The 27,491-nt window shown below is 36.8% G+C and overlaps 2 protein-coding genes across 9 annotated transcripts in view; one reads left to right on the top strand and one right to left on the bottom strand.

Moving 5' to 3' along the window:
• Positions 1-6,443, top strand: part of RIF1 (replication timing regulatory factor 1) — a 54,594-nt gene extending 48,151 nt beyond the window's left edge. The window contains exon 35 of the mRNA XM_024752732.1: positions 26-6,443. Coding sequence (XP_024608500.1) covers positions 26-240 — 215 coding nt within the window. The 3' untranslated portion in view covers positions 241-6,443. The remainder of the gene's footprint in view (positions 1-25) is intronic.
• A 2,117-nt stretch (positions 6,444-8,560) lies between these two features.
• The window catches only part of NEB (nebulin), a 118,804-nt gene continuing 99,873 nt past the window's right edge, over positions 8,561-27,491 (bottom strand). For 7 of the 8 annotated variants that reach the window (XM_024752717.1, XM_024752718.1, XM_024752721.1 and 4 more), the window contains 10 exons: positions 27,158-27,262; positions 26,427-26,519; positions 25,287-25,379; positions 22,981-23,073; positions 14,526-14,633; positions 14,237-14,420; positions 13,839-13,931; positions 12,742-12,888; positions 12,341-12,447; positions 8,561-9,299 (listed from right to left, as the gene is read on the bottom strand). In XM_024752717.1, coding sequence (XP_024608485.1) covers positions 9,126-9,299; positions 12,341-12,447; positions 12,742-12,888; positions 13,839-13,931; positions 14,237-14,420; positions 14,526-14,633; positions 22,981-23,073; positions 25,287-25,379; positions 26,427-26,519; positions 27,158-27,262 — 1,197 coding nt within the window. In that variant the 3' untranslated portion in view covers positions 8,561-9,125. The remainder of the gene's footprint in view (positions 9,300-12,340; positions 12,448-12,741; positions 12,889-13,838; positions 13,932-14,236; positions 14,421-14,525; positions 14,634-22,980; positions 23,074-25,286; positions 25,380-26,426; positions 26,520-27,157; positions 27,263-27,491) is intronic. The other variant, XM_024752719.1, reaches the window with a different exon arrangement.

Below are 27,491 nucleotides of genomic sequence, written 5' to 3'. Positions count from 1 at the left end.
ATTGTGCTTTTTTCCTTTCTTTTAGATTTAATTGATCCTGTTGCTTTAGAGACTCCGTTATCTAAAAACCTTGTGGCCCAGATTAGTGCACTTGCTCTTCAACTAGATTCAGAAGATCTCCATAATTATTCAGGAAGCCAGCTATTTGAAATGCATGAGAAACTTGGTAGCATGGCAAACTCTATAATTAAAAATCTGCAGTCACGTTGGAGGTCACCAGCCCATGAAAATTCTATTTAGTGTTTTAAGAGAAAATTGAAGTATAAAAAAAAAAAAAATCACTGGATTTGTTGATTCATAAAGTAAGTTCTGAAATATAGCACAATTTCAGACTGAATGTTTTGCAAAGTTGGTAACATTTCAGACGCTGAAGGGCAATATCTTATTAAGTTCAGTTTTGTTAGTGAGATCATTTTTTCCTGTATAACATGTTTTCTTGGCTGCTATGTGTAGTTTTTCCAAAAATTTAAATATTGAAATGTGAAAGCAAAAACTAAATAGCATACATTTTATTTCACTTACTCATGCGTATTTTAATGGAACATTTTATGTAATATACCTGTTCTCAGTAAGTAAAAATGAAAAATTTTATTTGAACTTTTTGCTGAACTGATAAGGTATTTATACTTGATTTCCTTTTTTAAAATTTCTATTTGTTGTGCCTGAGGTTTAAGAAATTTGTTCTTGGTAAAACACCCCAAATGAGATGCAAGAGAATCTTTTGGAACGCTCTTCGCAGACATCAACGTTATTTGGACAAGAAAATACTTATATTTCAAGAAAAATATTAAAAGTTTCAACTTTTGGGGTTAAATATTAAAGCAGAATTTACTAAAATTCCATTCATTTGCGTTAGCAAATATTTGTTCAGCAGCATTTGCCTGTGAAAATATACTTATGAGACATATAATATTCATTTTAAAATGCACGACTATTTGTACATTATGTATAGATTAAGTTTTTAATTTATAAATTTCAGTCTTCGTTAATTGCATGAGTTTTTTTCTGCAGCTTCTTGTGAATACCTTTGTTTTGTTTAATAGAAACATAATTTTGTATATATTGAATACTGAGATATCAGTATGGATGGTAGAAGTGCTTCATGGGCTTGCTGCAGATGTTTGTAGGATTCTGTCTCTACAAATAAAACAACAAATAGTTTTGTACTTAGTTAATAGTGTTAGTTAAAACATGAGTTTATTTTCTAAAGTAGCCAGAAAGAGTAAAGTAATAGAAATGAGAAAGTGTTACATGACAACTTTGCCATTCATTCCCATAACCTTCCCCTGCAACCCCCATCCCTTTTGGTTTAGAAGAGGGTATCAGCCACTAGAAAGCGTGCCTCATTACATTTCTCTTTAATGGGGATTTAGCTTGAGTATTTTTATTATAACTTGGACCATAAGGAATCTAGAGTTTATCTGCTCTTTTTACTTATACCTAAAGCAAACTTGGGAGAAATTTGAAACTGTTCATTCAAAATATTTATGTTTTACCGAGTAAAAAAGTAGGGTGTATGTAATTAAACCATTTGTAGATTTTTTACCAACTGGTATTAGTGCCTGACTTTCCCATATTTGTTTCATCTTTTTAACAATGAGAGTATTTCATTTGTTTTTGAAATAGAATGAGCGAGTGATCTTCTCAGTTTCAGACTTATTCAGAACTAACCCTTACTTGAAAAGGCACACATTCTTCAGCAACTTATAGAAAGTCTAATCCTTGTGTCTTGGTTAGCTTTACATTCAGAAAGGGGCTGCCACCCATTCACAGTAAAAGTTGGTTTTTCTTTAATAATAAATCCATTATCAGTATCGCAAATATTTTAGGGTCTAAGTGTGATATTTATATGCTGAGGATGATTTTAAAAGAAATTCTGGGACCACTAAACTGAGGATTGTAGCTTAAAGAAATAACTAATGAAAAATTAGGAATTTCTTTAAACATTTATAATTGTGGTTTAAATTGTCTATCATTTATTTCCCAAATTGTATTTGACAGTAAAGAGGCATATATGTTTTTGCAAACATGTGTAAGAAGGGATGTGTATGTGTGTTGAGAGGAGTCAGAATTAGCTCATTTCATGACTTCGTATCTTAATATTTGTGTGAACTAAACTTACTTGCTGGTGGAATGAAGTTCTTGGGAAGGTGAACAGTATAGCAGAAAATGTGACCAAAATGATTACCGTTTACTTAAATCACTGAGTTTGATGCAAGCACAGATTTTAATTTTAAAACATTGTGGTTTAATGAGGATATATTTTTAAATATTTGAGGGCAAAAACCAGTTTGCTAAGTGTTCATTGTTGATATAGTTATAAGTGTGTATGTGAGGCACCTTATTTTCAATTTTCTTGCCTTAAAATTTTCTGCAAATTTTTTCCTGAGTGATTCCGGAAGAGCTGAAAGCATTAATATTCCTTGATCAGCTCCAGTGTGTGTTGTTTCACTATTAAAGTGAAATCAGTTTTTTCAGATAATTCCTAATGGTTAATAAAACATGGCAAATGTTACTGAGAACACTCAAATGTGATTTCTTATTTTTTGTATCTATAAAGAATCTAGTTGAATGCAGAGCCATAGTATAATTTTCCATGTTCCAAAATGTATTTCATAGTGGATTTAAATTTCCATTATTTCAGTGAGCCCATTATTAAAGATGCTCTGCTGTTTGAACAAGTTCGAAAGCCATTGTTGAATAGTGGAGAGCTTTTGCTCAAGTAATTATGCAGTAGGATAATACAGTCAAAAATAAGATTGAAATGTGAACTTTATAAGTATGGTAACCCTGACATTGCCCATGATTCTTTCTTTCTGTGCAGCTTGGTGTAGTAGTCAGGGATTCTGTTACATATTTAAGAATCATAAAAATGTCAAGAAAGTTGGGTTATATCTTGCCTTAAATAAAGGTGGCAGGACAGGAAACAAAAGTTTGGAAAAATGGGAGGAGTATGTGGAAAACATACAAGTAGAGTTTTATTTTTAAAGGAATGAGTAAAAATAAGTGCTGTTTCAAAGGCAGGCTTAGTTGAAATTTACCAAAAATACGAGTTACAGTGTCACATTTTTCTCTTAATGCCATTCCTTCCAACTTTGACTTTATAATCCACTAAGAAAAGCCTAGATTCCATCTCATATTCTTCATAATTGATTTGCAGGGAGATAATTTGTGAGCTAGGCTTAGAGGCCATAAAATAGCAGTTGTTAATAATTATTAGGCTAATACTTGATTCAGGGGAGTTAGCTGCTTGTTCAGCACAAGACCATTTTATCCCTAAGCCATTGGAAAGGTCTTGTACGTTGTATACAAACATTAGAGTGAAGTTCTGACTCTTAACATAGTACTTCTCAAACTTGCATGTATTTGTAAAAATGCAAATTCTGATTCAGTAGGTCTGTGATGGGGGCCTAATAGTTCATTTCTAACAATTCCCATGTGATCCATACAAATGGTGATGTGGACTGCATTTGTGATCGTAGGCATAAGAGGCTTCAAGATCTAAATTAGGTTTTGGTATCCCAAGCAGATTTAAGTCCTTAGAATTATTGCCACAAAAGATAAAAAGCTAGTCTTTTTTAAAGAAACTTTTTCAAATGTCTGAATTGAGGATTCAGATTGATCTTGAAGGCTTCAAATTACAGTACAAAAATTTAAATAAAATTGTAAAAGGTAGAATTTTGCCTCATTTGGAGCCTTTTAAATATGGAAGATAAATATTTTATGTTATAAAGAACCTTATTAAGTAGTTTGGACAATGTGGAGTCTTACGAGTATATGTGAATTATGTTCTGATTTTTTTGTTAATATAAAGGTAAATTTTCACAATATTAGAGGTGCATTTAGAAGGCAAGATTTCATTTAGAGACTAAGTTATGGGACTTCATTATTTCATTAATAAACCTTGAAAACAGACTACCCCTAACTAAGTTTAATTTGGCAGTAAAGTTAGCAGTGCTGTAGTAAGTCAGTTCTGACAAATGTGCCTTATAATCATTTTACTGAAGACCTCTGGTGACTGCTGCGACATTACATGGTTAAAACTTGTTGTTTTGTTGTAAAATGGAGTTGAAAGAGTTGAATAATCTGATTTTCCAAAATGAGTTTTTCTTGGCATTCTGTTAAGATGTTATATTTCCTTCATATTTAAATACTTTTATTGTAAGAGCTGCCCTCATCCAAAGCACTTAAGGAAATGTCGCCAGGAGTTAAGTAATGGGTTTTAAAAATAGATTATCAAAATTTACTGATAACCTGTGAAACAAATCTGGTCTTTGTGGTTTCTCATGGCCCAATTAATGATATGTCTATTATATGCCAGGTTTTGTATATTGCTTCTTGAAAGTATCCATTAAAATCTGAGTCATTTGGATATGAAGATCTATAGATAATAGAGTAGTAGTCTGATATAATTATGAGTGTCTACTTAGTTCTTGGAGTAGAATATTAAATTTTACAATGTGGTCTTTACCATTTTTTTCTTCATATGCCAATCCTTTCACCAAAGAACAGTTAAAACCAAGTGCCAAACTGTAAATGCTTACTCCCCTGAAATATACCATTAGAATAAAAGATAACCTCTCTCTTTACATGTGAGTATAAAATTAAAGACAGTATTTTAAATTGATGTCACATGGAAGAAGAAAACCTACATAGCTTTTGGTCTTCTACTTGTAGTAGAGGGAACAATATTTTTACACTACAGTGAACCATTTTATAGCTGGATGAAACTAAGCTTATCAGATGGCAGACTTATATGCTGATAGAAATTGATGCACTGATAAATGATAAAATGAAGAGAAAGGGAAAGAAAAATTGAGCTGAAATAGTAATAAAGCAATTAGGGCATTAAGTATAGAGACAAACAGTTCTGTGTATTTTGAAAATAACTGGCAGCCAGTGGTCCCTGAGTTATCCTATACATAATACAGTACCATAATTAATGTTCATAAAGCCCTTGAATAATTATTTAGAAATACATTATTATTTAATACTCTGACCCCCCCCATCAGTAAATAATTTCCAACAAAAGACAATGTTACTCCTTAGATGGAAAAGCTGCATATAACTAGAAGGTTCACTTTCAAAATAAAATGTCATGGAACTGAAAATGGAATGTATAATAGCTATTTTGATACTTAGCTGAATAGTTAACAGGGGTCTGAGGAATTTTTAATTTTTATGGAATGGAAATTTTTTAATAGAAGAATGGAATTAATCGATTTTGAGTATAGGAAACGAAAGACGGCAGTTTTGCCTAGTAAGTTTAAAGAGCAGAGGTTGACAGGCTACAACCTGCCGCCTCTTTTTTACATCTGATGAGCTAAGAGTGGTTTTTACGTTTTCTAAATGGTTGAAAAAATCAAAATAATAGTGTTTTGTGGCACATGAAAATATATAAAATTAAAATTGTATTGTTTGTAAATAAGGTTTTACTGGGATACGGTCATGCTTATTTACATATTTGGCTGCTTTCCAGCTACAGTGGTAGAATTGAGTAGTCTGAAGGACTGTGGTGGCTTGTAATATCAAACATACTGTCTGACACTTCAAACATACTACTATCTGACACTTTACATAAAGTGTGCCAGTCCTTGACATAAGGGAGAGATTTGTGCATACATGGCAGTTTGGCTACTTCTGGCAGGCAGGATAGGAATATTGATTTAATTTCTATTGCCATTATTTAGATTTTATTTTATAAAATGGGTTCCCCTGATTCCATTTATATCTTACCATCGCTCAAATACACATATACTAGGAGATGCTAGTATTTTTTACGTACGCCTTTTTCTCCCAAACCCTTAAAGCATTGTTCTGTGTTTGCCATGGATATTAAGGGACCTGATGTGTGAAGGAAAGGCATCTGGCACTAATTGGTTAAATCACACCTGTAAAACAATTGGGGCTTTGGGGAGTTTGTTTTCTGTGTTGTTGAGTAATGGATCGCTTTCAATATAAACACTACCTCCTGTGGATAGACTTGACTAATGTGCACTTAGAAAAGGACTGAGAGAAGCCAAATCAGTCATTTATTAGCCCTGTAATATTTTTGTTTTCATCACTTGATAAACTCTAAGAGAGCTTAGTTTTACATTCAGAAAGTATTTATATTTGATAAGTCAAATGATGTAAGTTGAAACTTCACAGAAGTACCTGTTCATTCCTCAATTGACTGTACTAGTATATGGGAAATAAGGGTGCAGTCAGTTTTGTTTGTGTAATGCTTTATACAACGTTTGAAGCAGGTAGACCTGTACTAAAATTGTATTTTCAGGTTCATTATGACTGAGTGGAGGGAGGGAGAATCTGTGTCTGATCCACAGTAAAACTTTCATAATCTGTTGAGAGTTGACTGTTACCACTTGCCAATTGAAACTGGACATTGAAACATTTTTAAAGAAATGCACTTTAATCTGAAATAAAACAAACAAAAAAAATTATGGTACTTGTTGTTCTTTGGTTTTTGTTTTTTTTATTTTTGTGTTTCAGTGAGGTCTCCTGCAATGAATGAGAATAACATAATCCAGATACCAACCTAAAAGTGAGCATTGTATTCCTCCATGAGCACATGAACCATTCATATTCTTCCCCTCTTTTATGGCCTATTTTTAACCGTAGAGGATCTCTCTTTTATTCATAGTCTTATGGGTTCCACACACTTCTAAATCCATTTTTTTTTAATTGAAGTATAGTTGATTTACAATATTGTGCTAGTTTCAGGTATACAGTGAAGTGGTTCAGTTATATATATGTTTTTCAGGTTATTTCCATTATAGGTTATTACAAGATATTGAATATTATTCCGTGTGTTACACAGTAAATCCTTGTTGCATATCTATTTTATGTAGAGTTTATCTCTTAATCCCATACTTGTAATTTATCACTTTCTCCCTCCCTGTCCCCTTTGTTAACTATGCCTGTGAGTCTCTTTCTGCTTTGTATAAAGATTCATTTGTATTATTTTATAGATTGTGCATATGTGATACAATACTTGTCTTTCTCTCCGTATGGTATTTTCTGTGTCCATCCATGTTGTTGCAAAGGTCAATATTTCGTTCTTTTTTATGGCTAATATTCCATGGTGTGTGTGAGATCATATATATATATATATATATGTATATATCTCACATCTTAAACTAATTGTCTGTTGAGGGGCATTTGGGTTGTTTCTGTCTTGGGTTTTGTAAATAGTGCTGCTGTGAATGTTGGGGTACATGTATCTTTTCTAATGAGAGTTTTCGTCTTTTCCAGATATATGCCCAGGAGTGGGATTGCTGGATCATACGGTAGTTCTATTTTAGTTTTTTGGAACCTCCATACTGTTCTCCATAGTGGCTGCACCAGTTTACATTCCCACCAACATTTCTGCACACCATCTCCAGCATTATTTGAAGATGATGGCCATTCTGACCAGAGTGAAGTGGTACCTCATTGTAGTTTTGATTTGCATTTCTCTAATAATTAGCAATTTGGAGCATCTTTTCATTCGCCTGTTGGCCATCTGTATGTCTTTGGAGAAATTTCTGTTTAGATCTTCTGCCCGTTGTTTGATTGGGTGGTTTGGTTTTTTGGTATTGAGTTGTGTGAACTGTTGGTATATTTTGGAAAGTAACCCCTTGTTGGTTGCATCATTTGCAGATATTCTCTCCCATTCCGAGGTTGTCTTTTCGTTTTGTTCATGGTTTGCTGTGCAAAAGCTTAAAGTTTGATTAGGTCCCATTTGTTTATTTTTGCTTTTATTTCTTTGCCTTAGGAGACTGTAAATCCGTACTTTTAAAGTAAGGGGAAAAAAACCCCGAAATACTTTGTGATATTGAAAAATACTGTATTAGTTTCCTATGGCTGCTGTTAACAGCCACAAGCTGAGTGGCTTAAATAACAGAAATTTATTGTTTTGGTTCTGGGGGCTAGAAGTCTGAGATAACTTTGTCAGCAAGTGTTGGTCCCTTCTAAGGGCTGTGAGGAAGGCTGTTCCATCCCTCTCCCCTAGCTTCTGTGGTTTGCTGGCAATTTTCGGCTTTCCTGGCATGTAGAAGCATCACCCCAGTCTCTGCCTTCATTTTCACATGTACTCTTTGCTCTTGAGTCTCAGACACACATTAAGAAGCTTTAGGACAGCAGTATTACTACGGCTCTAAAGTATTGTGGACAGATCTTTTGCTTTTTAGAAAGGATACTCTATAAACTTAAGCACAAGCCATTATTGGTTGGCACTCCACCCTTTGCCCATGCCTTTGCCACAAACTGCCAGCCCACTGGATACACACGGGGAAGATCCCCTTTGGGATCCCACAGGTCCCACAGCTATTTCTAAAGCCATAAGGAAAGCTTGTGTATACAAGTATGGATAGAGTTTTGAGAAAGTCTACACTTGTGCATTTTTTTTTTAATTGAAGTATAGTTGATCTACAATGTTGTGTCTGGTGCATTTAATACTTTTTTAAGTTTAATTTTTTTAGTGAAGTCTAGTGTAGGGGGTTTGCTTTTGTTGAAGTTTTTATTTGTAGATCTTTAAAAATAAATAATGCTCATTCCATCAGTGGTGTTTGTTGCAGAAGTGCAGATTTTATTAGTTACTAGCTTAACACCAGTTTATATTGACTAGCCGCTTTATAACTTCAGAACTACAGTCAGCAAGGAAAAGGTGAATATCTGCCATTAAAAAAAAATGTGTTTAACATGTTTAGAACTCTTGATTTAGAAAAGAAATACTGTTAAAACATTTTCATAATGGAGAAAGATTCTGGGTTGAGGCAACAGTAATATAACAACAATGCAGAAACTTTAAAAATGTCTATTCTGAAATTTAACATTTTAAAACCCAAAGGAAAATTTAATAATGGCAATTAAAAGACCTATGGGTTTAATGTTGTCTCAGGTTTTATGTGCAAGTCCAGAAGATAGAAGTCTAGTTTAATAATTGGACAGATTAGTTGTACTAACCTTTGTTTTCCTGGTGAATTATTGGGGTACATATAGAAACAAGGGATGGTACAACCATGAATCATATTGACACAAAAAGCACTACGCAGCTTCAGAACTCGGGGAATAGTGGAGAGTCTAAACAAATGCTGACGGCAAGATCTGTAGGTGCTGTAGACAGATGCAGTGCTTTGAAGTTCCTAAATAGCTTCAACATAGTTGGCTGGGAGCATGCCCGTCCTGCCAGTCCTCTGCACGGTGCCATACATCCAACCTTCATCAACAGTTTGAACGTTTACAATGGCATCCCCATCTTTGAAGGACACCTCATCTGCATCTGCAGCCATATAGTCATACATGGCACGGAAGATTTTCTATCGGCAAAGACAAAAAAGGGAAATATATATTAGATTTGCAGCAATTAACCCGAACACCTAATTTTAGTTTCCACCAACTTAACTTGCACAAAACAGAATGTGCAACTACCTACCACCAAAACTAAAAGACAACTCACAAACTAGGAGAAAATATTTGCTAATCATATATCTAATAAGGGATCACTATCCAGACTATATAAAAAAAAAAACTCCTATAATTCAATACTGAAAAGGGACAGGGGCAAAAGATCTGAATTCTCCAAAGAAGATGATAAACCAAGAGCCAATAAGCCCGTGAAAAGATGCTTGACATCGTCAGTCATCAGGAAAATGCAAAACTACAATGAAATACCCCTTCACACACACTGGAATGGTGATAATTGAAAAGATAGTAACAAGTGTTGGGGAGGATATGGAAAAATTTGAATCTTTATAAACCGTTGGTGGGAAAGGAAAATGGTGCAGACACTTTGGAAAACAGTTTTGGAAGTTCTTCCCATTTTAAGAGTTACCATGTGACCTAGCAATTCTACTCCTAGGTATATACACGAGGAATGAACATAAGTCCACATAGTAACTTGTACATCCGTATTCATAACGGCATTATTTGTAACAGCCAAAAAGTGGAACTAGCCCAAATGCCCATCAACTGATGAATGAATAAAGAAAAGGTATTCCCATACAATTAAATATTTGCTAATAAAAGGGATGAGGTACTGATACATGATACAACATGGATAACCTCAAAACATTAAAAGCCAGTCACAGAAGACCACATGTTGTGTGATTTCATTTATATGAAATATATCCCAAATAGGCAAATATATACAGAAAGTACATTAGTGGATGTACTAATCTAGTGTTTTGGAGAAAAAAATTTGAAAAATCATAGCAATATTGCATGTTTTTCTCACTTTGGGAATTTGGGAGCATACCAGTAGTAAAAGTTTGGAAAGCTAACCTCCACAATGTTTTTTGTTAAAGAATTGTAGCATGGTGGGAAAGGAAAATGGAGCATTACTAATCAACAGGCATAAAGTTTCAGTTAAGCAAGATGAATAAACCCTAGAGATCTGTTCTAGAGATCTCTAGGGATCTGTACACAACCTTGAATCTATAGTAAACAATAATGCATTATACGCTTAAAAATATAAGGGTAGGTTGATCTCGTGTTCTCACAACAATGAAATAAGGTTTTTAAAAACTAACAATTTAGAGATAAAAATAAAATTTGAAAGTGCCCAAATTTTCTTTATAGGAGCAGTCACTGGTTAGTAATTTGGTATGACACCTACATATTTTTTCCTAGCATTCTGAAATATACACAACATATATTCACATTCAAGGATAGGTTCCCCCCGCCCCACATAAGTGGAATACTATATAAATAGTACTCTGACTTGTTCCTTCCACTTAATATAGCTTGGAAGTCTTTCCATATGAATATAGATTGGTCACATTCTTTTTTACTGCTGTAGAGAATTTCATATTTTAGTACTATCGCAAATTATTTAGCCATTTCTATATTTCTGGACATTTAATTGTCACCATGTTTTTGTCACCATGTTTTCATCCACTAACCCTATAGTGTTTGTCTTTGGGCAGATATTTCAAAAGAAAGCTTTTAAAAGTAAAAGTATTTGGTCAAAGGCATGTGCCTATTAAGTAAGTTTTTTTAGAAAGTTCACTACTGTAATGTTCTAATATACTTTTACTGTTGCATATTTCTGGTTAGTAGTCAGATGGTGAACATGTTTTTTTTGTTGGCCATTTTTAAAAATTTTGCTGTATATTGTCTATTCATATGCTTCCAGGTTTTATTTTGAAGGGAAGGGGGATAATATGTCAATGAACTTTGGATACTTTTTGCGTTTTTAGATATTAATCTTTTTATTGAGTACAATATTTTTTCCCAGTTTGACATTTCTTTTTGCTATAAAAACATTTAACCTTTTATGGTCAAATCTGTCAGTCTTTTCCTTTACATATCTAGATTTTGGAGTCTGCTGAGGAAGGCTTTCCGCATTTCCAATTGTAAAAGTAGTCTCTCTTTTTCTGTAGTATTTTAGTTTTCCTTTTTTTTTTCTCTGCTGATTTGTAATTCTTTTAGGGTCCATTTTTGGACTTCATCTATTTTAAAATTATTCTCATGCTAAATTCATATTTAATTACAATAGATTTGTAGCATATTTTGCTCTTATGGTTAAGTCCTTTCCTATTATCATTTTCAAAATTTGCTTATTCTTGCATCTTTACTCTTTCAAATAAATTATAGGATTAATGTATAAAAATTTTTAAAATTTTACTAGGATTTGATTGGAATTGCCTTGAATTTATGGATTTGTTTCTGGAGAAATGACTTCAAGATTCCCTTCCTGAACTATAATGGGTCTCAATACTTACTTAAGTCTTATGTCCTTTAGTAAAGATAGTTTTCTACATACAAATATTGTTCATTTCAATCCTAAAGAATTATGTTTTTGTAATATTATGAATGAGATCCAGGGTTTTAAACTAAGTAGTCCTGGTGAATTGTGAACATGATTTGACTTATTTCTTCAATGTATATTAATAGGGGATATCTAAGATATGACCAGATTACATGTGTGACATGTGCATACACATATATTTGGGTTGGCCAAGAAGTTCGTTCGGGTTTTTCTGTAAGATGATGGGGAAAAATCCGAACGAGCTCTTTGGCCAGCCCAATATATTCTGGAAGAATGATTCCAAGCCACAGATGTTTTGCTTTAAGATAGTGGGTGGGTCTAATGAGACCAAAATGATGACTTTGCTTTAGGCTTTTTTTTTTTTTTTTGGTGTGTTTGTTTTCAATCACCGAGTAATGCTTTTTAATTAATGTGAGTTGCTAATGAAGGTTTTCTGATAATTTATTACTGTTAGCATGAGATGTGTAGTAAAAGAGCATTATGTAAAATAGAAGATGCGGTTAATAAAAAAAAAAGACCAGAATACCTATAATCATTATTGCACATATCAAAAAGTGAGAATGACTTCAGTAAGTTACTGTTACTTACTCCAGCAGTAGATGGATGAGATGGGATGGAGGATACCGTTGTCTGCTGGGTAGCAACTGAAGATGATCGTTGCTGTGGGAGCTCTGTGGTTTTTGCATGTTTGTAAGCTGAAAAGGGAGAAAATGGTTTATTAGGAGAAAACGTGACTAGACCTCATTTAATCTGTGATTAGCAACTGAGCTAATCTTTTCCCCTAATTTAAAAAGAATGATTTCCAAGATTGGAGGAATGAAAATGAAATAGCTAACTGCGTGTACCTCTCCACAATTCTAGCCCTCTCATTAGAAGAAAGGATCTAGATGTTTTTTGTTGTGTTTTTACTCAAAGCATCTCTTAACAGTAACCTCCAGCGAGCTAGCTGGTTGGCCGTGGCTGTCAAGGTCAGGGCCATCCACGTGTACCTGGTGAGGTTGCAGAGAAGAAGACGCCCCCGTCGCTGTAGGTGGAGAGGTGGGCACCTTCTGAATGCTCGGACTTCTCCTCGCCGCCACTGACGCTCAGCGCGCTGGCAGATCGAGACTGCTCCCGGCTCCGGCGCTGAGCTTGTGCTGGGGAGGTAAGACCCATTGGAGAGGGAGCAGAGGTGAAACTTTTTATAGCAGCAATGCCTAACGGTAATTGACTCTCAGTTGGTTTTGTTTGTTGTCATGCATGCAGGGTTTTAAGTAGATTTCTGTGGATTAAACCCTCAAAAACTCTAATGATACATTTTCCAGATGACAGTTTAATCACCCAAGGTCCCCTATCCGTTAAGTGGTACAGCCAGGCTTCCAATCCTGGAGTCTGTCCTTGACTACTACTCCATCCCTCTCTCCTGCTCATTTTCCGGGCTCACTAAAATGAACAGATAGTAATGTGCACAAATTCCACCTTTCAACTTCTACAGAACGTGCCCCCTAACTTCCAAATTTATTTAGATACACTTTCTCTGTGTTTCCGCAATCTGTGTGCAGACCTTTAAAATTGTACATGTCAGGGTGTAACCACTGATTTACTGGTCTCTCTTCATCAGTGGACTAGAGTATAAATCCTTTGAGACTTATAGGCACTACATATTGTTTTACTTTTAACATGAATAGAAGGCATAAAGGTATGTGGCCTGTTTCGTTGAGTGGCTAATCTTCCTTGACATAAGAGAGTTCAGAAAGTTGTTAAAGGGCAAATCCATTCTCTTCCCTTTGCTTATGTATTTCTTTTTTTTTTTTTTCATTATTTCTCCCAACAGAAAGATGTACTACCATTTTTTCTTTAGGAAAAAAAAAAAATGATAATGGGGACTGAAGGGGACTTACCCTTAGGCAGTGAAACAATCTTTCCTAACTTGAACTTGTCTAGAAAATGAGCTTGGCCCACTAGTCAAGGAGGTGTTCTTATGCTGAATGGGTGACTCAGGAAATTGAAAGCCCTGGAGGAGACGAACTTCTGAGCCTAAAAGCCACTGGCACTAGCCCACTAAATGGTGATGTTTACGTCGTAAGCCTTTTGTGGCATCACATACCATTAATCATGTGTAAGCTTCGGGACTGAATGTTGTCTTCTGCTGGATCATAGTCAAAAACTGAGCCAGGATTTGTACGCCAGACACGTAAACCTGAAAGTGAGATTCAGGATCAGCACAGATGTTCTTGGACGCTTGTGATAGCTTGGAGACCAAGGCATGAACCTAAACAACCACAGGCGGATTGAATAACACTCATTGAGCTTAGTTCTAGGAGGGGAACAAAGCATAAAGTAGATTTCAGCTTTGCAAACAGTGAAATGATAGGGGTTTTCTTTCACATCTAATGAAAACACAGATTGAGGTCCTCTGGCCTTTGCTTTGCTCTAGATAATGTCACTTGTGTTCTTCTACCTTCCTTAACTTAACGTTGATTTTTCTCCCCAGGCTCCAATTACCTGTAATAGTTTCCTGATCCTGGTCATTCCGTTTTTGTTCCATTTCTACCACTTTTCTCTGAATACCTCGGTAGTTAATGTCACTGAAGTCTTGTGTGTTCTTCTTTACTCGTTCAGTGATGGGGTCTGTCACCACTGGTGTGAAGCAACCCTTGTGTTTCTCGAAGTCTTCATGATATTTCACCTGAAATTTCACGAGTTCACTTGGTGAAAATAGGATGGTGTGATCATTTCCTTTTTTACATGTTCCAACAGGCCGCCCACCCAATCTGAGGAATTCCTGACTCACCGTTGAGATGTGGCGTTGGGTCTCCCTCACCCGTCTCATCTCTGGCGTGTCCAAGACATAGGCAGCTTTGCCTTGTATTTGTTTCCGGAAGCTATCAGAATAAAGCACCTGACAGAGGAGAGACCATGAATGAGGACAGGTTGTGGTACCATCCTAATTCTGAAGCCTCAAAACCTTTCCAACAGATGGAGGTGAAAGAAACTGGGGAGGGAAGGTTGAGTCACCTGAAAAGCCCCAGCTAGCCCGTGACTGACAGAGGAACAGTTAGCATGAGGGTGGACAGGCAGGGCTTGAATGAGACAAAGGATTTCTTTTGAGTTTGAGGAGACAGGGCAAAGTATAATTTTGAAAGGAAGGGGAAAAAGTGATCTCTTGAATTTGCTGGGAATTGTAGCACCAGCACATTGGATGATATTTGGAGCTAAACGTGATACTGACGTTTGAAAGAACTATCCTTTAAAACAAGTGATCATTTTTTGAAGGATTATGTCCAGATTTCATAAACCAATATGCTAATACAGAAATCAGAGTCTCAGAAATGAAAAACCCAAAATATCAAAGTCAGAGAAGGCTTCCATTTCAGAGTATTACCTGTTTCATAAGGTATCTTAAAAAAGTATTGCTGAAGATTGAGGATGTTAGGAAGTCAATTTGTTACACTTGGTTACATAAGACTACCTCAGAGTAAAGTAAAACGGAAGAGGAAACACTGGCAATTAACTTGTTACGTCTTAGTACAGTCATTTGGAATTTAAAAGCACAGTTATGTTAATTTTAGTGTGAATTTTCAGTTGAATAAAAACACTTTTTTATGATGTTAAAATGTTATTTTCCAAGTTGTTGCACTACTCCTCCTTTAGTCCTAGAAAATACCGAGCTAATGTTTTCTTGGTTGCGCTTAGCTCTCTCCATCTCTGGAGTGACCGGTGTCGGAGTTGCTTTTCTCATATTCTCTTTGTACAATACCTAGAGGGGCCAAGAGAGCATCCAGATATCAGAGAGCAGAAACCCAGTTCTGAAAACCATCATCGAGCTGTTGTTATGGCTCAGTTATGTCACACTCTATAAAAACACCTCAAGAAGAGAAAGCCATTAAAGTGTTATTGTAGAAAGCAAAAAGTGACGAAAGAAGTAAATCAGGTGAGCCGGTGGGGTTGGTATGTCATTTTTAAGTAGGTAAAGAAGAATTTTAAAAGATAAAAGTTTTGGGGAAACTGTGAGATAAGTTAGTGGTATAACCATGTTTGCCAGACTTGTTAAAAGTGTCACCATTGCTTTTTTCCTCTCTCAAATACCGAGCTAAAGTTTTCTTGATTGCGTTTGACTCTTTCCATCTCGGGAGTAAAGAGTGCGGGGGTGGCTTTCCCCAGGTTCTCTTTGTATAACACCTGTGAGATACAAAGGTGGACCTGAAAGTCACTAGGAGGCAGTATTCAGGCTATTCAATATAATGCAATTTGGGGGAGAAAACTCCAGGTTTAATCTATTACTATTAGTGAGTACAACTCTAGAAGAAAGCTTAAAAAACAGTTAATGGCAACAGTAAATGTATATCATTTAGGGGAGATTGTAAAAAGCTGGCATCTTGTTTGTTTTAACCTGAGATGGAGTTAGGAGCAGGTCAAACGGCAGGGGTTACTTTGCAAAATTAAAAGCACTTTCATTTCTCAAGACAATACCGAGCTAATGTTCTCTTGATTGCGTTTGACTCTCTGCATCTCTGGAGTGACAAGGGTTGGGGTGCCTTTCCCCACATTTTCTTTGTACAAAACCTACATGAGTCCAATGGATCCAAAAAGCCAAAAAGGAAAAAAAGAATTGCAGTTACCAAAAGATTAAACAGAACAGATCATTTGTTAGGAGGCTCAGGGTGCTAAACCATTTGGGCAATAAGGTTAGATGGAAAGACATTTCCAAAACAAGTTGATGTAGTTACAGCAAGACACATTTCTAGGTTAGGACCCTGCCCTGAAATCCTTACAGCCTGCAAGACAGAACTGCAGTTTTTGTGCCTAGTTCTGGGATGTGGGGCAGGGATGGGAAACTGCCTTCACTCTCCCACTAATCTATGCATGTCAAGCTCCTGACAGGTCATCTCACAGGACTTAGGGCATGCGCTTGAATAACACAGAAGGTGGAGGCTGCTCCCTAAATAGCATAGGGAGACTGAACCCTTTTGCCACACTTGAACTCACATAGACACATCAGGAAAATGTATCCTTGCTATCATCTGTGCTCTGCCTCTTGCTTTAGTTCAGTACATCATCATACGTAGTAAGGAAAAATGTTTTCAGCAATTAGATCACTATCATGGTAAGTCAATAGGAAACACTGTGATAAATTCCCAGCCTCGCTGTCACCTCAGTGTCATTCTTGGGGTCACAGGAGTTTCGGGATATGGCATTCAAGAGGAAGAATTCTGTCAAAGAAGTGGTTCTCAAAGCTGAAGTCCCTGGATAGCAAGGTCAGCATCACCTGAGACCCTGCTGGAAATGCAAACTTTCTGGCCCACCCCAGATCTACAGAATGAGAGACCGTGGGCTTCCCGGTGATTCTAATGCACACTAGTCTCAGGAGTCCTGCGTTCCAGTATCCGAGGAACCTGCAGACGGTGTAGATGTGGAGGGCCGCTGGCGCTTCACTGCGTACGCTAATGTCCCCACACAAGCCCCAATGCCCCAGCAGTCTATAAACGTATAAAATATCACAGAGCGCAGGCTTACAGAAAACGGCTTACTAAAATTAGCAGCTGAAGACCATGATAAATACAGAAGAACAAAGAGAACTAAAACTGGTAAAACAAAAAACAGTTCGAGTGACACTTTCATTTTTAAGTAAATTGACATTCATTTGCCAAAACCACTACTGGATCTTAAATTTATGTCGTTATCCCTGAAGGGAGAGGATTAGGGGTTATTTTTCCCCAAGGTCTCTTTGTCCAAATCCGGCAGGGTAAATTAGAACCTAAAGTCAGGTGCAAAAACACAGCAAAATCACAACTCCACTGTCTAGAAAAAGCCCTGTCCGCACCTACTACGCCACTCCCCAAATTTCACAAGTACGTAAAACAAAGAGACCTTAGGGGTAATGGAAATGGATAGAGAGTAAGTTTAGGGAGAGAGGAGCAAAAGGATGATTTATTACTTTCTGATATTAGAACTTTAAAATATGGATTAAAGCAACCTTGTTTTTATGGAGTTAAGTCTAGGAGTAGCTCTAAAGGGAAGAAGGATAAATGTGATTAAGAAATTCACAAAATTTCAGTTGTCTTTAAAAAGTAGGATTAATATGTATTATTTTAAATCATTAAAGAAGTAGTTTCTTTTTTTTCCTTGCCAAAGTACCGAGCTAATATTTTCTTGATTGTGTTTGACTCTCTCCATCTCTGGAGTGACAGGTAAAGGGGTTCCCTTGCCCATGTTTTCTTTGTATAACACCTGTGTGATGAGAAAGCATCCAGAAAAACAACCATAAGTAACATTACATTTGTTGTGAGATTTTAAGGGTCAGTTCAACTTCCTTGTTATCAAATGACACAGTAGTCCGAGGAGCCAGGAGTTATGTGCTAACAAGATGCCACAAAAAAATGTAATGATAGCCACTTTTGGGATTAGCAAACTGACACTATCTGGGGTAGCAGGGCCCTTAGTTGCTGGGGAAAGACTGGAGTTATCCTCCCAAACAGTCACTTGGGGATTTGAGATTGTTAGAACTTGGTTGTGTTGTTATCCAAGCAAACTAAAAGAAAAAAGGTTTCAAAAAACATTTTTTTAAATGCCAGATATAACAGAAATCAGAATTAACTTGGAAAAAAAAAATCCATGGTAGTACCACAGAAATGTGAAAGTATGTCCTTTTGCTAAGTGAGGTATGTTAGAAGCAAAGGAAGGGAAGTGGATTTAAAAGAAGAATAAATGTTAAGAATCAACTTAATTATGAGATTAAATGGCATCTATTTTCCCTTTTTTTCCAAAATACCGAGCTAAGGTTCTCTTGATTGAGTTTGACTCTCTGCATCTCTGGAGTGATGGAGATTGGGATTCCTGTGCCCAGGTTTTCTTTGTATAGCACCTGTGTGATAGGAAAGCATCCAGAACAAAAAGAGCAATCAACCACTCTCCCCTTCTTGCAGAGCAGCTGGGAGGAGAAGGACAAGGAGGAAGAGAACCAGTTAGAGGAAGGGAAATACCAGAAGCTTCTAGATCCAACCTGTAGGAGCCTAAAGACGTCCTTAAAAGCAAGGGAATGCAGGAAGGAGCAGGGAAACTAAGAAATTTGAAAGAATTTTACTGTTTTGTTGAACTAGTCTCTGCATCACTGAGCAAAGGAGAGCACCATGGAAGGGAACGATGAGCTGCGCCCCCCAGCTTGTTATGAGGTTGGGGAAAAAAAGGGCAGAGGCAGAAGGAGAACCAAGGAAGTTATTTTGATTTGGAAGTGTTATTAATAAACCACATAAGGATATTTAGGTTTAATAAACACTGCATATATGAAGATGCATACACACAAGTCTTCTTTTGTTGATTTTCAAAAGAAGTCAAGGTATTTAATTTTTAGTTTAGGTGAACATATTGGGAAGAATTAATTATATTTAAATGGAGAACAGTGACAAAATGCTAAAAAAAAAAAAAAAACCTGAAAATATCTATACAAATACCAGTAGAGACCAAGAAGGTTAGAATAGGAAATGAAGCCAACAGTTTAAATTTATTTGCAGAATAAATTTTTGTAAGCTTTACGTTCAAATGAAAGTTGCCAAAGCAGGATAATGTGGGTGCCTAGAGACTGGGAATGCTATGTTTTTAAACATATTGGAATATCATTGAACATTTTTTAAGTGATGTTAATGTTCAACCAAAATGGGGAAACGGATTCATGGGAAATGGCAGCATTAAGTTGCAAACAAGACACAAGACGTGTCAAAGTTTTTACTGGGATAAGTTGATTAGGTTTTAAAATATAGCCATTAATCTTTTTAAAAAATGGTTTAAAATTAGTTAAAGGGTTTTTGTTTGTTTGCTTTTTAAATACCGAACTAAAGTTTTCTTGATTGTGTTTGACTCTCTCCATCTCTGGAGTGATGGGAACTGGAATCCCTTTCCCGATGTTTTCTTTATACAACACCTGTACGATACAAGAAAGCATCCAGAAAAAAAAAGAGCAGTCAAAAACAGCCCTTTCATCTATCGTGTAAGGAACGTACTATGAAACACAGACGTCAAACAGGAAAGACAAATTCACCAAGTCAATCTGTTTTTTCAAGCACAGATCTGGATGAAAACATGCTCCATATTTCCTTGGCTAAAGTGCTGGTGTATTTGATGTTCAACTTTTAAGCTAACTCATATATTAAATGTTGGTTTTCTGTGTTAGGAATTAAGAAAAAAAATTAATTTCATAAAATTACTAAAATGCTTAGTGTACAATAGAAAGGTTATTTTTTAATTAGATGGGCAAATACTTATTTTCCCTACAAAGAACATCTGTTTTACAGAATAACAGATATTTTAAACCCTAGGTCAAATCTATACAATATAGGAAATTGGTCTTTCTTGGGTAAATTCAAGTTATAGAGGTGGTCAAGTCTAAATACATAGCACTGTTTATCTTCCATAGAATCTTAAAGGCTCTATGCACCACTGGATAAAAATTGCCTAAATGCAACCTATGTAAAAATTAACACAAATGGTTACTTAAAGAAATTGTCCAGGATCATCAGGATCATTAATATCTCAAATAGATATGAACAATAATATACTTACTGTAATACAGAAGAAAATGATTTTTAAATAGTTTTGAAAATTAATGTAAACCTTTCCAAAAGAAGGAATAATAATATATACCTATAGGGAAAACAGTGAATATAACCTTCCGAAAATAATATCAATTTATACCGAAAATTTAATAAAATCAAAAGGTTGTTAGTGAATAGTAATTAAAAACAAAACAAAACAAAAAGACAGTGGGACCAAAGAAAGTTACTTAATTGTGTGAAAGAATCAAACTTTCAGAAAATATTGAAATGGAGAATTAAAAAACATTTTGGATCAAAATTCGCCCTACCAACCTGCCCACCCCGCCAAAAAAAAATCCAGCTAAATTTTCCTAATGACATTTGATTCTCCATCTCAGGCATAAGTAAATCTAAGATCCTTATATAAAAGCTTCACAGACTATTGAGTAGTATAGAGTTTTTTAGCAACAAAAATATTAATAAAAGAGAAAATAACATTAAATATAGACTCACGATCTCATTTGTATATTTTTTAAAAGATCAGAAGATCTGGATTTCAATTCATGGAATGGCTTGTTTAGAACAAGTATCAAGATAAGATTGCTTTGGGTTCCAATACTGAGTGACTTTCTTTCTTGGTGCTCTGTTTATCCAGATAGGATCTATGTTAAGCTAAACCTTGTCCCTAGCAAAGGCCACTATTTCTACACATGGCCTCAAGTCCTGTGTCTTTTCTTTCAATGCTAACGCAGCTACATCAAATAAAAATATTCCCAAGTAAATAAAGCTATAGTGTTTGGGGGTTTTGGACATCAATTAACTTCAAAAGTCCCATAAAACGTGAAAAGGGAAGGAAAAGAATCAATGAAACGTTTTAAGGGACTATTATAGGAAGTATAAAATGTTAGAATCAAATGGTGAGTAAAAGATCTGGAAAACAAAAATTTAGTTGATGAGATTTTTTTTTTAGAAAAATGTGTTAAACTGATTATTTTAAAGGGACTAACAGAAGTTTTGTTTTATACAACGGTATTATCATTTTTTTTTAATGCGAGTTAAAAGAGCTTTCTCCCAAATACCGAGCTAAAGTTCTCCTGGTTGTGCTTGACCCGCTCCATCTCGGGAGTGACTGGGAGGGGAGTCCCCTTGCTCAAGTTCTCTTTGTACAGAATCTGTGTGCACAAAATCAACAATCAAATCAGCCTGGACCCATTGTTTAGGAAGACTTAGCTTTTAAAATAGGTTCTAAAAGTATTTTTGCTTGTTTGTTTTCATAATGACATAAATTGGCCTAAATAACGTTAAGAAATAGAACAGGTACAGATCACCTTTGGCCGTTTCATCACATACAGTATGAGGTCTGTCAGTAAGAGGCAATCATAGCGACCGAGCTGCCAGGCTGCAGGAGGAGTCAGTCACTTATATAAGCCTTCTCTCAAAGACAAGGACTCGGCCTTATCAGAGACAACTCAAGTTAACTGAAATTTACATGCCTCATGAGTTGTTGGTAACTCTAAATTAGTGAACCAAAAAAAAGGGGGGGGGGTTGGGGGAATAAAATAGTATTAAAAGCTAAATAAATATTAGCTTTCAATGATCCTGAAACTATTCCAAGGAAAGCTCATTTATCTCTCGTGATATACCAAAAATAGCTGAGCCAAGTAAATTCTGTATTTCTGAGTTACTCTGAATTGCTATGTTGTCTTTGGAATGAAAATGTTCAAGAATCACATTCTTTTAAGAAGAGCTGCAAACAAAATACATCAAACAGAGCCACAATAAATACACATAAAATTCTAGCTAACATTATCCTTTCGGAGGCATGTTAGATTTTACTTTTGACTTGTGCCACACCGGTTAGAAACACCTACTGTTACTCAAGGGGAATTTGAGGAAGGAAACACTAAGTATTACAGGTTTTTAAGGAATGTGATCAATAGCTGCGTTTTAGGAAAAACATAGTTAAAATTTCACAGCAGAACTAAAATACTAAATTAGATTTGGGTTGAAAATTGAGGTAATATTTGGTTTCATTATATGAATTTAGTATTTTTACAGGAAAATTATATATTGGTAATGTGTTAAAAATATTATTTTAAATAAAAAATAAGGGATTTTATTTTTTGGCCCCTAAGAAATACCGAGCTAAAGTTCTCTTGATTGCGTTTGACTCTCTCCATCTCTGGAGTGACAGGGGTTGGGGTTCCTTTCCCCAGATTTTCTTTGTACAAAACCTGTGAGATACAAGAAAGTACCCAAAAGACATTCAAAACAAACACAAAGATTAAGGAAGAGAGAAGATGGGGGGCAGGGGGTGGGTGTGAGGAGGGGGTTTTTTAGTGAGTAATATTTAGTAAGGATAATGCTTTTTTTTTTACTTCACATTTTAAGGATAAACTCTACAATGCTAATTCTGGGCATGAAAAGGTACCACAGAAAAGGTTGAGTTATGAATGGTGAGGAATCTTACGTTAATTCTATTTACAGTATTTCAGATCTAAGTGCTCACACTTGTCAGTCGCCAAAAGTGTTAAAATACCATCAGAAAATTGAGTCATTTTGTGTAAGTCCAGATGGTCTTGGTCGGGTGGAACACACATACACACACGGACACACACAAAATTGGTGTTAAGATGTTGCTTTTTAAAAAAGGATGATGGGTTATTCCGGTAATTTTTTTAATGGGAAATCAAGTATCTTATTTGATATATTTGTAAATACCGAGCTAAAGTTCTCTTGATTGCGTTTGACTCTCTCAATCTCTGGAGTGACAGGGGTTGGAATGCCTGTTCCCAAGTTTTCTTTGTACAAAACCTGTAGAAGATAATTAGAACATCTAAAAAAGTAAAATGACCACGAATCCTTTGGATTACAGCTATATGTGTGCTATTTGGTGGAAACTCATAAAAGCAATCTAGCCTTCAAACATGACACTCAGGGAATAAGGAAGGAAATGCCACAAATATCTATGTTCTCTCTTCAAAAGTAGTAATTTTACTACCTTGAAGACTGTACTAAATTATGCATTTTCTGTAGTCAACATTTAGTACATTCCTTAAATGCATTAAATAGTGCTAATGAATTTAACAATGAAAAAAGTCTAACCATTTCATAACATCTAGTATTAGTCCCTTGAATATAATGGGTCCACAATAGATTTGTACTTCAATCGATGGCTTGGCTTAGATTTTTCTAATCATGTGATCCTCTGTTCCTTCACAGTTGTTGAGAATTTTCTGTTTGTTTTGTATTTTCTTCTGAAAATTCCTAGCTGGCCTTTAGACTGCACGTACCCTTAATGCAAGGAGACTTAAACAGTTTATTTTTCCAGGAAGAGCATTTTTCTCTGAAATTTTTACTGATGATTGCTGGATCTTGCCAATTAGTGTTTTTGAACAGGGAAGAGTCCCTATTTGTTCTGGGTAGTGTCAAGGACTGTAAATGTCAATGAAACAAGTAAGGAACTTCCAGAGCCTCTTAGCTTCTTCCATTCCTCCCTCCCTCCCAATGTTAAGAATTCTCAGCCTCAAGGAAGGAATGAATTCTTTTTTTTTTTTTTGCGGTAGGTGGGCCTCTCACTGTTGTGGCCTCTCCCGTTGCGGAGCACAGGCTCCGGACGCGCAGGCTCAGCAGCCATGGCTCACGGGCCCAGCCGCTCTGCGGCATGTGGGATCTTCCCAGACCGGGGCACGAACCCGTGTCCCCTGCATCGGCAGGCGGACTCTAAACCACTGCGCCACCAGGGAAGCCCATGAATTCTTTTTAAATGGATGGATTCTATGTTGCGCTAGAGCACAGGCTGGGGAGCAACACAGAAATCCTGGGGGTTTGTGTCACAGATTAATTCCTAAAATCACTGACAAACTAGTGTTGATTTCTTTGCTAGGAAACTTTTCGGGATCTTTAAATATCTACCATCTTGGTACAAAGTTGTATTTCTTTACTAGGCAAGGCAACGGAACAGATCGTGGACCACAGAACAAAACAAAATCAGAGAAAGGCAAGAAGTTGCAATCAGAAGCAGCAAAGGAGATGCGGGCTGGTTTTCCTGGATTAGTGGACATGTAATTCTAAATGCAGTCTGTACCACTGGGAGCCAGAGTATATGCAGGGAATGCGAAGGGAATGAGGTCTAAATAATACAAACGACTTGCAAGAGAAATAGCAACTGTCTTCTAATGGAAATTAAATGAGAGTTCAGGCCTCCAGGGGCCAGGCGGATCTCTGAAACCAAGATCCTCACCTTTTATGGGCCATCAACTATTTCCCAAACTTCACACAATCTTATGCTAGTAGCCGGCAATTGCTTAGAAACTGCTTACGGATGGAAGGGCGGCGCGCTGGGGGTGTGGGGACAGGGGGTGTGTGGGCGGAGACGGGGCTAGCTGGACAGAAGGTCGGGAGAAATGTGTACTAAACCTGATATTTCAGGTGTGGGAGAATCCCACCTCCCCCAAAACACACACTGCGCACAGGTGTCTGCGATTCCTGTTAGAGAACAGGGTTAAGGTATAATATACCCTCGTGGGTAGACGACAGCCAGCGTCTTGAACACGCGCTGTATTTACAAGGAGAGAGCAGAGGATACAGGGCAAGGGAGGGGAGGTGGCCGCGGAGACGTCGCTAGGCTGCCTAGGGTCTTCCGGACCTTGGAGAATGCCCTGAGGTATGTATATACATCCATGCATGTATACATATTTCTTTTCTATTACTTTTATGTTTATATGTATATGCTTTTGGTTAACTACCTTGAGATCATCCCAATAAACTTATTACTACAATCGGCACATTTTATTTTAGAAACTGCAGGTATGATGAGCAATCACGAAGCCTAGTGCCTTGTGCTCCTTGATTACGTAAAGACAGAGTTTCCTCTTCTGCTTTTGCAAACCGCACTGCCCCTCACAGGGCAGGGAGGATTCGCGCCATCTCCGGGCTTGGGAAGCCCAGCAGAAGGGAGACGGGGTGAGACAAGCCAACCGGCGGGGGGAGGGCTGAGTACGGGGGAGGGGCCGCGGGCGCGTTACCGAGCTGATGTGCTTCTGTGTCTCCTTGACGCGCTTCACTTCAGGCAGGTCTGGGATGGGGGTTCCTTGTCCAACCGCCTCCTTATACTTCACCTGCAGGTGTAAAAGTGGGAACGTGTGCATGCGTTTGATTAGTAGCCCCGCGATGTGCGAAGTCGCGGTTTAAACAGCACAAAACCTATGCTTAGGGGGAAGGGGGCCACATGCTGATACTGGGTCCGTGCCAAGGACACGGACATTTGGGCTCTCTCTGGTCTCTTTGGGGTGGGGTCCACACTTAGACTGAAGCCCCTTCTCTTCCCTGGGGTCTCCCATGTCTTACAGCCACAGTTCATTGACCCAGGATGGACACACTCACATATACACACCAGGAAGAGCCAGTCTCTGACTCACAACTGCTACTTTCTTACAGGTGACAATGGGTCTCTTCTTGACCAAACTTGAGTCAGGCTCCTCTGCACTTTCTTCCCAACTAGGCCTTGAGCTTCGGACTTCCTAGACCATCTCTGCATCTCCCAATTTTAGCCAGAAACCTGCTAAGTCAGTTTAGCCAAAATCCCCCACCCTGGATGTCTCATCATCCTTGATATCTGATCAAATTCCTTAACGCCCTCTGCCCCCAATCCCCCAGGAGAAGTCTGATCACCTTGACCTGCCTCCAGCAAAAATCCTGGTAGGTCGGTTTAGGCAGAATCCCCCATTTACCCCCGATGTTTCTTCTGAGTAATTTTCCATCCACTGATCCTTTCTCCACACCCCGACCTCCCCATCCCCCCATCCCTGTCCAACCATCCCCGCCCCCATAAATCCCTCCTTTCCCTTGTATTTAGAATTGAGCTCAGCTCTATACCGAGATCTCTTTTCCCCTATATCGCAATTGTCCTGAATAAAAATCTTTTTGTTGTTGTTTTAACTGTTTAAACTACTGTCCAGCTCTCGTTTGTTTTGACACAGGCCTCTCCATTTTTTACATCTAACCAGCCCTCATGAAAACTGCCTGGGCACTGCATTATGAAATGACCCTTATTTTAGCAACTTAAGCTGCTTCTGGTGACAAAAGTCATGAGTGCAGCTCAGACATCAGTGTAAATCTTCAAAGGCGAGCAGAAAATTTTGCAAGTCCCCAGTGGCTGTCTTTACCGAGCTAATATGGTCCTGGGTTTGCTTCACTCTCATCATCTCGGGTGTCTTTCCAATCGCCGTTCCTGGTGAGACATCTTCTTTATATAAAACCTGGGCATTCAGAATCAGGACAGTGTTACACAGAAGAAAGGAAACCCCAGCAATTCCTGGAGAAAGACTAGGAAACTTGGCTTCTGTGAAAACAGAAGACACTACAGAATGTTCTTAGGCAAGTGCTGGAGTATCTGGACTGTCTTCTGCATCAGCATCAATAACTCAAACCATGTATACAACACACATCTAAATTTCCAGATCTTGAAATTTCTTTTAAGATTATCATACTGTATTAATACATGATGAGAAAAACCAGAAAATGTTGGTTAAAAAAACCCTCCCATGTGAAACACAAAATCAATTAAAGAAATACAAAGTCAGTTATTTTGGGAAAGGATAATAAATCACAGTGTCAGAAAGAAATCCATCTTCTGGAGCAAGACAACACGTTACTGCTCTGGGATTTAAAAAGTTAAAAAGAAAAAAGCTTCTTTGTTAGCAGATTTAAGTTGTTATTTCAAATGGTCTCTGGGGTGATGATTTTAGAGCAAAGTATGGGGAATTTTAACAACTGCTAGCATTAACTGAGGAGGTTAGATGTTAATTGTCTGAATCAACATACGGCTAGTATATTTTCAAAGAGGAGCCTGATATTATTAGGTTAGCATTAAATGGAAAATAAATAGTAAATATACCGAGCTGAAATTCTTTTGATTTTCTTTAACACGCAGTATTTCTGGCGTGTCTTGAACAACTGTAATTTTTCCTTTACTGTTTTTAAGGTCACACTGGTATTGAAGCTATGAAAAAAGAGCAAACATCTTGGTAAGATTTCAACATTGTTTTATATATTGTATTGTCCTATATTGTGTAAAGGAAGTTAAAATCTTATATTTAAAAAAAATTTCTACGCTACGATAATCATAGTCACATAGCCAACGGGAATTTCTTTAATACGAATTTTGTGAAGAAACTAAAATTTTAAAGCCCTAAAATTAGTTAAAAAAAAAAAATATATATATATATATA

Source organism: Neophocaena asiaeorientalis, unplaced genomic scaffold (genome assembly GCF_003031525.2).
Source record: "Neophocaena asiaeorientalis asiaeorientalis breed wild unplaced genomic scaffold, Neophocaena_asiaeorientalis_V1.1 scaffold868, whole genome shotgun sequence".
Classification (NCBI taxonomy): Eukaryota; Metazoa; Chordata; class Mammalia; order Artiodactyla; family Phocoenidae; genus Neophocaena; species Neophocaena asiaeorientalis.
Note: the sequence above shows the minus strand (reverse complement) of the source record. Positions and strands in the feature narration are given on the sequence as shown.